A 13,545-nucleotide genomic window follows, 5' to 3' on the forward strand; every position below is an offset into this window, starting at 1 on the left:
TTCAGTTGGCTTTCCTCCTAACAGACTCTGTGATTCAGTTGGCTTTCCTCCCACCAGACTCTGTGATTCAGTTGGCTTTCCTCCTAACAGACTCTGTGATTCAGTTGGCTTTCCTCCTAACAGACTCTGTGATTCAGTTGGTTTTCCTCCCACCAGACTCTGTGATTCAGTTGGCTTTCCTCCTAACAGACTCTGTGATTCTGTTGTGTGCCTGCTATATTGGAAGCACACCAATGTCTGTATTGGTGTGTTTACAAAGAACACATGGAAAAAGGCCGTAGTGTGCCAGGAAAATAATGTGTTATCGGGGAGAAGACTATTTGTTGGGGAGAAGACTGTTTGTTGGGGAGAAGACTGTTTGTTGGGGAGAAGACTATTTGTTGGGGAGAAGACTGTTTGTTGGGGAGAAGACTATTTGTTGGGGAGAAGACTGTTTGTTGGGGAGAAGACTGTTTGTTGGGGAGAAGACTGTTTGTTGGGGAGAAGACTGTTTGTTGGGAGAAGACTGTTTGTTGGGGAGAAGACTGTTTGTTGGGGAGAAGACTATTTGTTGGGCAGAAGAGTATTTGTTGAGCAGAAGACTGTTTAGTGTTTTATGGCAGTAATACAGACTCTGCACTATTCATTGACTTGTTATTTGATTAACCCCTTGTGGAAAGATAGACACACTAAGAAAAGCCAATATTAACACTGATGAACTTACATTGTTGTGACTAGGGCAGAGTCTGTGCTGTGCTCTTGTTGTGCGTGCACTGTATGTTTTTGTGCTGTTAGTGCTTGAGTGTGTGTGTTTGGCTGTATTGGCTGTGTTGGCTGTGCTTTGTGTCTGGTCCGTGTCTAAACTGTGCCTCCCTACCCACACGGTGTGCCCTGTGCTGTCCTGTACCCACAGCTGGCTCAGTACCCCATGCTGAGGGAGGAGATGGACAAGATTGTCACCCAGCATATCCGAGACCGTGAGAGTCGCACCAAGGACCAGGTGACACTCACACGCGCGCGCGCACGCACGCACGCACGCACGCACGCACGCACGCACACACACACACACACACACACACACACACACACACACACACACACACTATTTACACTGGCGTAGCGCAGTTTCTCTGGACCACTGCAAAGTTTGTAGTTTGGGCCCCGCCCTAAAAAAGCAACTACTACCAGGTAGAATGGACAACACAAACACTTCACTTACAACACGTGGAGATTTGAAAAGCAGGGTTGCTGTCAAAATGATTTGTTTAAAAAAGTAATCCAATTTAGAGATGGGTGTGAGATGACAGGCGGGTGGGCCCCAGGAGCCTGCGGGGGGTTTCCACTACACCAGTGACTATCTTCCCAATTCAAACTTTTATGTCTAATCCTAACTCTAATAACTCCTGATGTGTGTCCCTCCATCTAGGTGATGCTGCTGATTGACATTGAGCTGGCCTACATGAACACCAACCATGAGGACTTCATTGGCTTTGCCAAGTGAGTGTCGCCCTCTTGACCGCTTTCCTGATACAGTCGATTAGAACAGATAACCCAGTACAGACACAGTACAGTCTGTGAACTCTGACCTACCCTGATGTACTAATGATTCCTGTGTTTAGGTGTGTGTACCAATCTAACCTATGATTATGTTTACCCCTGTAGTGCTCAGCAGAGGAGCAGCCAGGTGGCCCAGAAGAAGCAACCTGGCAACAAGGTACTATAGGCACAGGACAGCACCTACAGATAGTCCTACAGTACATTCACTATGATGTTTGTCCTGATGGGCTTTTCAGAAAGCATTGTAATGGCCCAAGATGCAAGGTTCTCGGTGGAGTTGCAACATTCTGGATAACTTTCAATAACGTTTAAACTTCCAAAAATCCTGGTTGAAGGATTCCTGGAATCATGAAGAAATAAGCAGGAAATCAGGGATTCTCCAACTTGGATTTTGGGAAACCCAGAGACTCTATTGAAAGTTCCAAGAATTTTGCAACCCTAGTCCTAAAGTCTATGTCGAGCTATTCCCAAACCAGATTATGGCTCCAAGTGAGTGCAGTTTTGAGTGAGTTTGTATTACTTCTCCATTTGTTCTCGAATAAATTCTATTGTTCCTTTGTTATTCTTTAGTAGTGCAGTGTGTTAGTTGTGTTCCCACTCTATCTCTGTTTCTTCTGAGGGACCTCTCTTTCTGTTGTCTTTTTCTCTTCACCTCTATCACTACAACTGTTCTGCTTTAGCAGGATGAAATCATGGTGAGTAGAGAGTGTATGTGTTAGTGTGTGTGTGTGTGTGTTAGTGTTGTGTTAGTGTGTGTGTGTGTGTGTGTGTGTGTGTGTGTGTGTGTGTGTGTGTGTGTGTGTGTGTGTGTGTGTGTGTGTGTGTGTGTGTGTGTGTGTGTGTGTGTGTGTGTGTGCGTGATAGTGTGTGTTAGTGCGCGTGCGTGCTTGCATATGTGTGTTTCTTTGGGAGTGTGTTATTGTATGTGTGTGTGCGTTAGAATGTGTGTGTTAGTGCGCGTGCGTCCTTGCGTATGCGTGTTTCTTTGGGAGTGTGTTAGTATGTGTGTGTGTTAGAATGTGTGTGTGGTTCTGTGTTTGTTAGAATGTGTGTGTGTGTGTGTGTGTGTCTCTGGGGCTTCTTTAGGGAGCTCCCTCCCAACTCCAGGCAGTGCTCCCATCCAAAACAATAGAAAAGTACCCAGCTAGTGCTGCTCATCTCCCATTAGAAACCAGCATGAGAGGAAAGATAGCACACCTCACAGTACACCCCCTCCACCCCCTCCAGACATAGACAGAACACAGATGGGTTGAGACCAGATAGGCCTTCCCGTTGCATAATGCACACCTTCTGTTTATGTGTAGACGTCTCTCTCTCCCATAGAAACAACACCACATATCAAAGCTTGTAGCCGAAACAGTTGAGCCTCCTTTTCCTTGGCCGTGTGATCGCTCGACGCTCCCTCGACGCCTTACGACTCAAACTGAGTTCTACTGCTTCTCTATGTTCCCTAACGTTACGTACTTCAGTCTGAGACTGCCATCGTTGACATCCATTTGTGGTGACGTAAAATGAGGGATGTGGTACAAAACAAAGCCATCAGCGATTGCATCATCTCTAACCAATCAGAGTACTAAAATTGGTTAGAGATGTGTTCTGGCTCTGGCCCAACCCATTGGTTTCTGGGACCAATCAGAATGGTGTTTGCGTTCTAGAAATCTTTGGGACCGTACTCAGATCCAGACTCATTGTGGAGAAGAACCTAAGGTCCGTGGGCGTGGCGTAGTGTTTGGCCGGAGAAAGGAGTTTGGGTAGCCAGTCAACCCCTAGCCGTAGCTTGAACCAGATAAAGAAGGCAGCCAGGTGTCCTCCAATACAAAACAGATCCCAGAGAGATGTTGACTGTAGCTTTAATGTGGGAGCAGGCCATTGGTTTCTCATCTTTATCAGTGGAACTGTCCGTTTGCAATATTACAACAACGAATAATGTTTTTTTTCCCTCAGACATCATAACACATCATTGCACGGGTGATAGAACAGAACAGCATGTACTATGATTTTCTCTGACCATGATGCTCGATGCTCATTTCCTCTAAACTAAAACAATAACAGATGCGGAAGGGGAGGCCAGTGGTGCTGTTTCACCTATCACAGATCTCAACTTTAAGACCAGTTATACAAAGCCATTTAGAAAGAGGAAACATCACTATACACTTTCTAGTTCCTTCTCATTCTCTCTTTAACCCCCCTGTCTCTCTCTCACTCTTTATTTACACTCTTCTACAGTATTCTACTCTACTCCACACTACTCTACTCTACACTATTCTACTCTACTCTACACTACTCTATTCGACACCATTCTACTCTACACTATTCTACTCTACACTATTCTACTCTACAGTATCCTACTCTATTCTATTCTACTCTACTCTACACTATTCTACACTACACTATTTTACTCTACTCTACACTATTCTATTCTATTCTACTCTACTCTACTCTACTCTACTCTACTCTACACTATTCTACTCTGCACTATTCTACTCTACTCTACACTATTCTACTCTATTCTACTCTACCATACTCTACACTATTCTACTCTACTCTATTCTACACTATTCTACTCTATTCTACTCTGTTCTTCTACAATATTCTACTCTACTCTATTCTACTCTACTATTCTCTACACTATTCTACTCTACACTATTCTACTCTACTCTACACTATTCTACTCTACACTATTCTACTCGACTCTACTCTACACTACTCTACTCTACTCTACTCTACTCTACTCTACACTATTCTACTCTACTCTATTCTACTCTACTCTACTCTATTCTACTCTACACAATTCTACTAAACTCTACACTACTCTACACTACACTATTCTACGCTACACTACACTACACTACTCTACTCTACTCTACTCTACTCTACACCATTCTACTCTACTCTACACCATTCTACTCTACTCTACACTATTCTACTCTACACTATTCCACTCTACTCTCTACTCTATTATACTCTACTCTACTCTACTCTACACTATTCTACTCTACTCTACACTATTTTACTTTACTCTACACTATTCCACTCTACTCTACTCTCTACTCTGCTATACTTTACTCTATTCTATTCTACTCTACACTATTCTACTCTGCTCTACTCTTCTCTCTACTCTACTATGCTATATTCTATTCTATTCTATTCTACTCTACTCTACTCTACATTATTCTACTCTACACTATTATACTCTACTCTACACTATTCCACTCTACTCTATTCTAAATCTCTCTTTCTCTCTCTCTCTCTCTCTCTCTCTCTCTCTCTCTCTCTGTCTCTGTCTCTGTCTCTCTGTCTCTCTCTCTCTCTGTCTCTGTCTCTCTCTCTGTCTCTCTCTCTGTCTCTCTCTCTCTCTCTCTCTCTCTCTCTCTCTCTCTCTCTCTCTCTCTCTCTCTCTCTCTCTCTCTCTCTCTCTCTCTCTCTCTCTCTCTCTGTGTGTTGATAGAGCCTAAGTATCTAGTGGAGGAGGGGGAACGTCTCTCAGTGCAGCACAGATAAATACATCACCTCCAGAGGCACACCCTGTCAGTTGCCATAGTGACCGCCCAAGCGGGAGGGTCAAAGGGCTTAGGGGCAGTGTAAACACATTGGCCCTCGCTGTTTCCTGTTTAGCTGGCTGCGCTTACCGCCTAGATCTGCTCTCCCCCCTTTCAGCAGCCGTTTTGACTAACCGCCTCCCCTAGTATCTCCCTCTTACCTCCCCCTCTACCCATCTAGTGGATTTTCAAACCACCCAATATGAGGCAATATAATGACTAACAATGCCTTGGTGGAAGGGGCAAGTAAGCAGTTGGTTGCACTAACACAATCGCTGTCCAACAGAAAGGTTTGAGAAAACAGAAGTTTTGACATGACACATGATGACTAGGCATCCGTCAGCTAATAACCAAATGATCATTCTCTCCACCCCACCACACCCCACAACCACGAAACAACCCTGCATCCACATATGCGCTGCATGTATTTCGGTTCGAAAGCAGCCTTACTTAAATAATAAGGCCTGAGGAGGTGGTATATGGGCAATATACTATGGCTAAGGGCTGTGCACTACGCAGCGCGGAGTTCCTGGACACAGCCCAAGCCGTGGTATATTGGCCGTATATCACAAACCCCACAAGGTTCTTTATTTCTATTATAAACTAGTTACCAACATAATTAGTGCAGTAAAACTAAATGTTTTGTCATACCCGTGGTATACTGTCTGATATACCATGGCTTTCAGCCAATCAGAATTCAGGGCTCAAACCACTCAGTTTATAAAGCTCCACAGAGCTTTGTCCCCCTTTGTCCTCCTTTGTCCCTGCCTGCCTTCCCTCGCTGTACCACCGTCTAGTGTGCCAGTGTGCTGCCTGCCTTCCCTCGCTGTACCACCTTCTAGTGTGCCAGTGTGCCAGTGTGCTGCCTGCCCCTGTGCATTACGAATGGCCTATATGCCCCGTGCACTGTGCTCTGTCCGTGGCACAGCTGTGTAATGTTCTCTCCACATCCTCATTCAGCCGGAGAGAGGAGCGGTTAATGATCGGTTTAAGGTAAATACAGAGGCATATGCATTCTATGTTTATGGTGTGGGAGAGACACTGATAGAATCACAAGGATAGTTGTGCTTAGATGGTAGTAGATAAGCCCACAGATCCGGTCCCATTCGTCCCATGTTGTGTCCCCTGCAGTGACTCTCTATGGCCACTAGGGACAGTAGTGAGATAGGATACCACACACATGCTATACATGCACAGACCGAGAGGGGATAGAGAAGGCTAGCTTTGTGTATGCCTGCCTCTCTGACTCTGTCCCTCTGTTTCTCTCTCTCAGGTGATCAGGAAGGGCTGGCTGACCATCAACAACATTGGCATCATGAAGGGAGGAGCCAAGGAGTACTGGTTCGTCCTGACTGCCGAGTCCCTGTCCTGGTACAAGGATGATGAGGTGAGGCTTTGGTTATGCAAACACTTGTGCGCACAAAGACACAAGGGCTTACACACACACACTGGCCTCTGCTGGTTCGTGATATTTTTATGTGTCACCTCTCAGTTTAGATTTTATAGCAAAGATTTCATACCAGAGTGATTTAATGAAGGTACCTCATTTGCTTATGTCCCGGTTCTGTCACAGTTGTTTTGGGGGGGAAGGAGCTCACATACGGAGGTTTCTCATAGAAGGTCTTATTCAATTCCTTTTCATCGGCTGTGTTGTGTTGGATGGAATGACAATAGAAGAGCACTGAAATGCTGCTCCTGTCTTTACCGCCAGTACACGTCACCCCACAGTGAGGCGTCTCCATTTAACCACAACTCACGTGTGATTATCGGTAGCTTTTTACAAAACCACTAATATCATTATTTCAGTGAGATACTTTAAGTTTTACTTTACAGTTGAATTTTTTTAATATATATATTTTTTTACAATCGCTAGGACTCATTTCTCAAAACTTAGGTCACTTTTTCAAAACTCTTCACACAGTGAGCACAACAGCAGTCTATGAGGGCCAAACCGTGGATCATTTGTCATTGCTTTGGCACAAAATGCGTTCAATGACTACATCTTTCAAATTTCATGAATTATTTTCTCAATCAGACACAACCACCAGCAAAACTCTATGTACCTCTACAGGTCAATTTGCACATGTTTACATACTCTTTTCAAAACTGTTAAACTTAAGTTCAAAACCTAACATAACACAACATTGAATAAGACAGCAATTTGCTACTTTTCTACAGTAATACCATACTGAAATATATTCCAAATCTAAAGAATTAAATACTATCAAAACAATTCGAACAACCACAGTGAATTCCCATTGTAGCTGAACACCTACCCAGGTGTTAGTCTTTCAATTTCATTACCATCCATACAAAAGGGGACATCTTAGGAATAATGCTGTACTGTAATGTAAACATGGACCCAGTCAGAGATAGAGAAGTGGCTGACAGAGGAAGAAGAGAGGGAGAGGGAGAGGGAGAGGGAGAGGGAGAGGGAGAGGGAGAGTACATATGCGAAGAAGACTGAGAGGAAGATCAAGAGCTGTAGTCTCAGATGAGATTAGGGCTACTATAACTGATCATGTACTAAATCATGGTCTATCAATGAGAGAGGCTGGTCTGAGAGTGCAACCAAATCCGCAACTCTCAACAGTGGCATCTATTCTGAGATATTTCTGGCAAAACAACAGGTAAGATGTGCATTCTGCATCTGACTGAACTGCACATTACAGAAGTCAATTGAGCAAAGCCTCCAAACCCACTTGTGTGTAGTTGTTTTTGTATTTCTGCGTAGGACCCGACGGTGACCTCCCACAGGCGGGAGAGGAGAGGTAGGATTTTCACTGCTGTGCAGGAAACTGCAATCGCTTCTATGGTCATCAGAAACAATGGCATGAAACATATTGAAGCATATTGCATCTTGTCTGATTCATTCCTGTAACGTAAACTGCAGCGTATTCTAAACAGTAGAGGTGTCATTCTTGTTTTGTGAAGACATTTTACAAAAGAAAACATTGTGTAATGCTACCTGTTGTTAATGTTTTTTAGGTCATTGTTTTATGAGTGACAAAGTGTGCTTGTTGGGTGACAACCTTTGCTAGTGTTATAGAAGAATGAGTTCATTTGAGACATGTATGTGTTTTGGTAGTTTTAGTGCATTTTGGATGTGATATTAACTGCTGTGGCAAGCTGAAAGTTGGTTAGGAGAACTGTGTGAAGAGTTTTGAAAAAGTGGCCTTATTATTGAGAAATGGGTCCTCGCAATTGTAAAAAAAAACTGTAAGACGTTTTACTTTAAGATTCAATGTTTCTTTTCCATAGTTTATTCCAAGTCAGATGCTGAATTTTCCCAGTAAAATGTGCTGGTGTAGTTTGGTGGTTGTGTTTCAAAAGGCTTGTTCTGATAATAGAACCTGACACGATTTGAACCAGATCAGATTGGTCAAAGACAATCCCAGAACCCTTTGCAAAGTTAGAGACAGCCACAGTCTGCTGTCTCCATGCCCTAGCCACAGCCGCTCCACTGACTGACTCACATCACTGGGCTGAGCTGGGCGATTTTTTTGTCTTAAAGCAGATTTGAACAGGATTCTTCAGACCTTTTCTGAGATGCTTTGTGGATACGGGCCCTAGTCTTGAAGGGGAACATGCAGGCCGGACCTGAAAGTGTGTGTGTGTGTGGGTGTGTGTTAGTGTGTGTGTGTGTCTCTCTAACAGAAAGTTTATATTATATTTTTTTCTACATAACGAAGAGTCTGTTCTTTTACACACTAAAGGTGATGAGACGGGTGAATGGATGTTTTTTTGTCCGGGGGGGGGTGTAAGTGTAAGTAGAGAGGGTGGGGGTGATCAGGGCTGTAGCGGGAGAGAGGGAGAGAGGTAGTTTAGAGGGTCTGTTCAAAGTGAGACAGGGCCCCCCAGCATGTCAGACACCAAAGCTGGCACCCACATGTGCATACCAGAGCCCTGCGCTGAGTGTGTGTTTCCAATTACACACACACACACACACACACACACACACACACACACACACACACACACACACACACACACACACACACACACACACACACACACACACACACACACACTAACACACACTAACACACACATACTAACACACACACACACACACACACACACACTTTCAGGTCTGGCCTGCATGTTCCCCTTCAAGACTAGGGCCCGTATCCACAAAGCATCTCAGAAAAGGTCTTAAGAATCCTGTTAAAATCTGCTTTAAGACAACAAAAAATCTCCCAGCTCAGACTAGGTTTTTAGGATGACCCACTCTGATGCAGGAGTAAAATCCAACCATCAAATGTGATCTCAGCTGATAATCACGACAGTTTGAGGTACCGCAAAGGACAGATAGCGATGATGCTCATTGACATTGTTAAAAACGGTAGGGAATAATCAATTGCGATGAGGCATGGCCAGCTGTGAACTCTATAGAATGCTTCAGACAACCCTTGTGAATGTGACTGTACATCAAATGTTGCCATGGGAAAACATTTTATATCATTTTTGCCTGACACAATCACTTTGCCTAATCTTAATTATTGCCTAATATGTTGGCATGCGTAACCCTTTTTAATTTTTAAAAATCGATTCGGATTATTGTTCAAATCTGAATTTGCCAATATTACCATTATATCAACACACTTGTCACTCCTGTTGAACAACTCTAAATCGCTTTGGCACGGCAGGTATCAAGTCACCTGCTGATAATGTTGCATACAACTTTTGAAAGGTCTATCATTTTCATGGAACACAACGAAAGTTAACACACGGCCTAGATGCCTGCAATAGCCCACGTTAGAGGCATGCTCAGTTTAAGCATATGTTTTTTGAACAATGTGGCGTTGCGCTCCAAAGGGATAACGTGAAATAACACGTTGTAGGTAATTCAACCATCATTAGAAAAACGCGGTCATTTATTAGCCTAGTGGTGAGAACTATTTAGGCATGTTATGAGAAATAGGCCTTGTGAAGTCACTGTCGTTAAAAGTGCAACAGATACTGTTGCATGTAGGTCCAGAAAATGTATGGATTGATCACATAGAAATATCAAAACATTCTCTCAACCCTAAAGCAATCACCTGTCTATGGTGCAGGAACCAGTGACTCACTGTCTTTTTCTCTTACCAAGACACCTGCTGGTAGCTCATAACTGGTTAGGGCAACTCATGAGGTCCCCTAAATATCTGTCGACTAGGTAGGACTCTTATGACTAAAGCGGCTTCATGCATAGCATATATTTTTACCCGTAAGAGTAGGAGTAAAATATCTCTATTCTCAGCACTTACCACCAATTTCCTACTCTGAGACACTGTGGATACGGGCCCAGGGCTACTTTTCATCAACTTATTTCATTTCAAAGGGGGCTAGAGAGGAGGAGGGAAAGAGGAAGAGAAAGGGGAGGGATTTGGGTGTAAAGGAGTAGAGGGGGGAGGAGAGGAGTGTCTCTGGTTAGCTGCTTAGGGCCGCAGTAACAAGGACCATGTGGGACGGACAGAGAGACAGGGACAGAGAGACAGGGACAGAGAGACAGGGACAGAGAGACAGGGACAGAGAGACAGGGACAGAGAGACGGGGCAGAGAGACAGGGACAGAGAGACAGGGACAGAGAGACAGGGGCAGAGAGACAGGGGCAGAGAGACAGGGGCAGAGAGACAGGGACAGAGAGACAGGGACAGAGAGACAGGGACAGAGAGACAGGGACAGAGAGACAGGGACAGAGAGAAGGATGCTGTGGTCTTCCTTTCATCTCCCGCTGAAAAAAGTCCCGGTCTCCTCCCTCCCTCCCCCATCCCCAGAGCCCTATCCCAAATAACGAACACACATACAGGACAGGAACCCCCCTCCCCAACTTCATCCTTCCCTCCCTCCCCCATCCCCAGAGCCCTATCCCAAATAACGAACACACATACAGGACAGGAGCCCCCCTCCCCAACTTCATCCTCCCCTCCCTCCCTCTTTCGGCGTTGCTCCACATGTATTTATTTGAACTCTGCGGTTTCTCTGAGCACAGGGACCCAAAACTAACATGGCACCGTTTCTCCAGCTCAGAGGAGACGGACTAGTGTGGCTTAATGAGCAGGGACCAGAAACATGCCTTTGTCTAGGCAAGGTGGACGTGCTTTCATTTCCACACACTCAGTCACATACATCAGAACACTGAGGGGCATGCAGAGCACACACTGGCTAACGTACACCCACGCAGATGGACGCAGACACATTCATCCACACCAGAACACCATACACACTCTCTATAATGAACCTGGCATATGTTAAGTACACTATTTAGCTGAGTTGCTTTTTTGCTTCTGTCCGTGTTTTCATACAGAGGATCATCCACACTAACACACATATAGAGCTTTAAAAAATGGACTTGCTTCATATTTTACTGTCTAGCTTCTCATTATTGGGAACCCATGCCTTGTTCTGGCAGCTTTAATCAAAAGAGGAGGAGGAGGTCAGGACTATTGTGCTGCTTCAGTAGTCGGTATTGTAACGCACGCACGCACGCACGCACGCACACACACACACACACGCACACGCACACGCGCACACGCGCACGCACGCGCACACGCACACGCACGCACGCAAACACGCACACACACACACACACACACACACACACACACACACACACACACACACACACACACACACACACACACACACACACAGAGAGAGGGTAGGGTCTAGGGGGGTTAGGGGTCTGGTTTGTATTACCAGACATGCCAGGGCTTTGAATCAAGCATCCCTGGAGCACAGAGCTCCCCAAAGCTTCAAGAACCAGAGAACCAGAGAACCAGAGAAGAAGTGAATTAAGAGAAACCCTCAAAAGCACGAGCCAACGCCAAGCCCATGACTCTCATTATTTACACACACACACACACGCACACACACGCATGCACACACACACACACGCACAGCACATTAGCTTGCAACGATGCTATAGTTGTCATCGAGCTGCTGTGGGACCCTTCACGCTGTTGTGTGTTTGTGTGTTTGTGTGTGTGGGTGGGGGGGTCTCCCTGCAGCCCAGTCCTGATGTAAAGTCCTGAGTCTCAACTGGAGATCTGAGCTGTAAATAACCTGGGGGGCAATAGGAGGCACTCGCTCTCAACAGCACTCACCAAAACGTGTGTGTGTGTGTGTGTGTGTGTGTGTGTGGGTAGGGGGTCTCCCTGCAGCCCAGTCCTGATGTAAAGTCCTGAGTCTCAACTGGAGATCTGAGCTGTAAATAACCTGGGGGGCAATAGGAGGCACTCACTCTCAACAGCACTCACCAAAACGTGTGTGTGTGTGTGTGTGTGTGTGTGTGTGGGGGGGGGGTCTCCCTGCAGCCCAGTCCTGATGTAAAGTCCTGAGTCTCAACTGGAGATCTGAGCTGTAAATAACCTGGGGGGCAATAGGAGGCACTCGCTCTCAACAGCACTCACCAAAACGTGTGTGTGTGTGTGTGTGTCTCAAGGACTGCATCTTATAAAAAGCAGTTGCACTCAACAGCGGACTGTTAATTGGAAACATTTTGCTGTGTGGTTTTCATTCCTCTGGTAGAATCTGAGAGCCGGGATATCGTGTGAATCAGTCTCGATTGCGTGTGTGTGTGTGTGTGTGTGTGTGTGTGTGTGTGTGTGTGTGTGTGTGTGTGTGTGTGTGTGTGTGTGTGTGTGTGTGTGTGCGTGTGTGAGAGAGAGAGAGAGAGAGATGTACATCGATGTAAACCCCCTTCTCTTTTGGGTCAGTCTAGTCAAAAACCTCAGGGGCACATGACATCATACAGTATGAGACATAAGCCTATCTTAGAAAATAATCAGAAGCATAGACATCATCTAGATATGTTCAAGTGTTTTATTTCATGTCAGGGACTTTAGATGGAGCTTTCTTGGAGGTAGTCTGCCAATTGGTCAGCGTGAGACAACCACCATTTCTTTATGTTGCTCAGGCTGTGACTTAATTGTAAGCTTCTGTTTAGCATAGAGCAGCAGTTACACTTTGGGTTAACAATCTATGGTCATTCATCCTCCTGTATGCTGTATTTTAGTCACCCTCCTGTATGCTGTATCTTAGTCACCCTCCTGTATGTTGTATCTTAGTCACCCTCCTGTATGTTGTATCTTAGTCACCCTCCTGTATGCTGTATCTTAGTCACCCTCCTGTATCCTCTATCTTAGTCACCCTCCTGTATGCTGTATCTTAGTCACCCTCCTGTATGCTGTATCTTAGTCATCCTCCTATATGCTGTATCTTAGTCACCCTCCTGTATGCTGTATCTTAGTCACCCTCCTGTATGCTGTATCTTAGTCACACTCCTGTATGCTGTATCTTAGTCACCCTCCTGTATGCTGTATCTTAGTCACCCTCCTGTATGCTGTATCTTAGTCACCCTCCTGTATGCTGTATCTTAGTCACCCTCCTGTGGTTGGAATATTTTGGGTTCTTCATACAAATATAACCACTCCAGTAGAAGCCATCTTTAGTATATCGATGTTCATTACCAATACCAGTGTTTCCC

General features: G+C 45.0%; 1 protein-coding gene and 1 long non-coding RNA gene across 8 annotated transcripts in view; one reads left to right on the plus strand and one right to left on the minus strand.

Moving 5' to 3' along the window:
* Positions 1-13,545, plus strand: part of LOC115146910 (dynamin-1-like) — a 107,758-nt gene that overhangs the window by 49,317 nt on the left and 44,896 nt on the right. For 6 of the 7 annotated variants that reach the window (XR_010459909.1, XR_010459910.1, XM_065004777.1 and 3 more), the window contains exons 11-15: positions 893-979; positions 1,406-1,476; positions 1,642-1,693; positions 2,217-2,231; positions 6,349-6,462. Coding sequence is in view for 5 of the 7 variants with exons in the window: in XM_065004777.1 (XP_064860849.1) it covers positions 893-979; positions 1,406-1,476; positions 1,642-1,693; positions 2,217-2,231; positions 6,349-6,462 (339 nt within the window). In the remaining 2 variants the exon portion in view is untranslated. The remainder of the gene's footprint in view (positions 1-892; positions 980-1,405; positions 1,477-1,641; positions 1,694-2,216; positions 2,232-6,348; positions 6,463-13,545) is intronic. The other variant, XM_065004780.1, reaches the window with a different exon arrangement.
* LOC135562395 (uncharacterized) overlaps positions 12,868-13,545 on the minus strand; it is a 2,908-nt gene continuing 2,230 nt past the window's right edge. Inside the window, exon 2 of the long non-coding RNA XR_010459908.1 lies at positions 12,868-13,545. This exon is cut by the window's right edge and continues 919 nt beyond it. This is a non-coding gene — a long non-coding RNA (uncharacterized LOC135562395).

The sequence above is a fragment of the Oncorhynchus nerka genome, linkage group LG19, assembly GCF_034236695.1.
Source record: "Oncorhynchus nerka isolate Pitt River linkage group LG19, Oner_Uvic_2.0, whole genome shotgun sequence".
In the NCBI taxonomy this organism is placed as follows: domain Eukaryota; kingdom Metazoa; phylum Chordata; class Actinopteri; order Salmoniformes; family Salmonidae; genus Oncorhynchus; species Oncorhynchus nerka.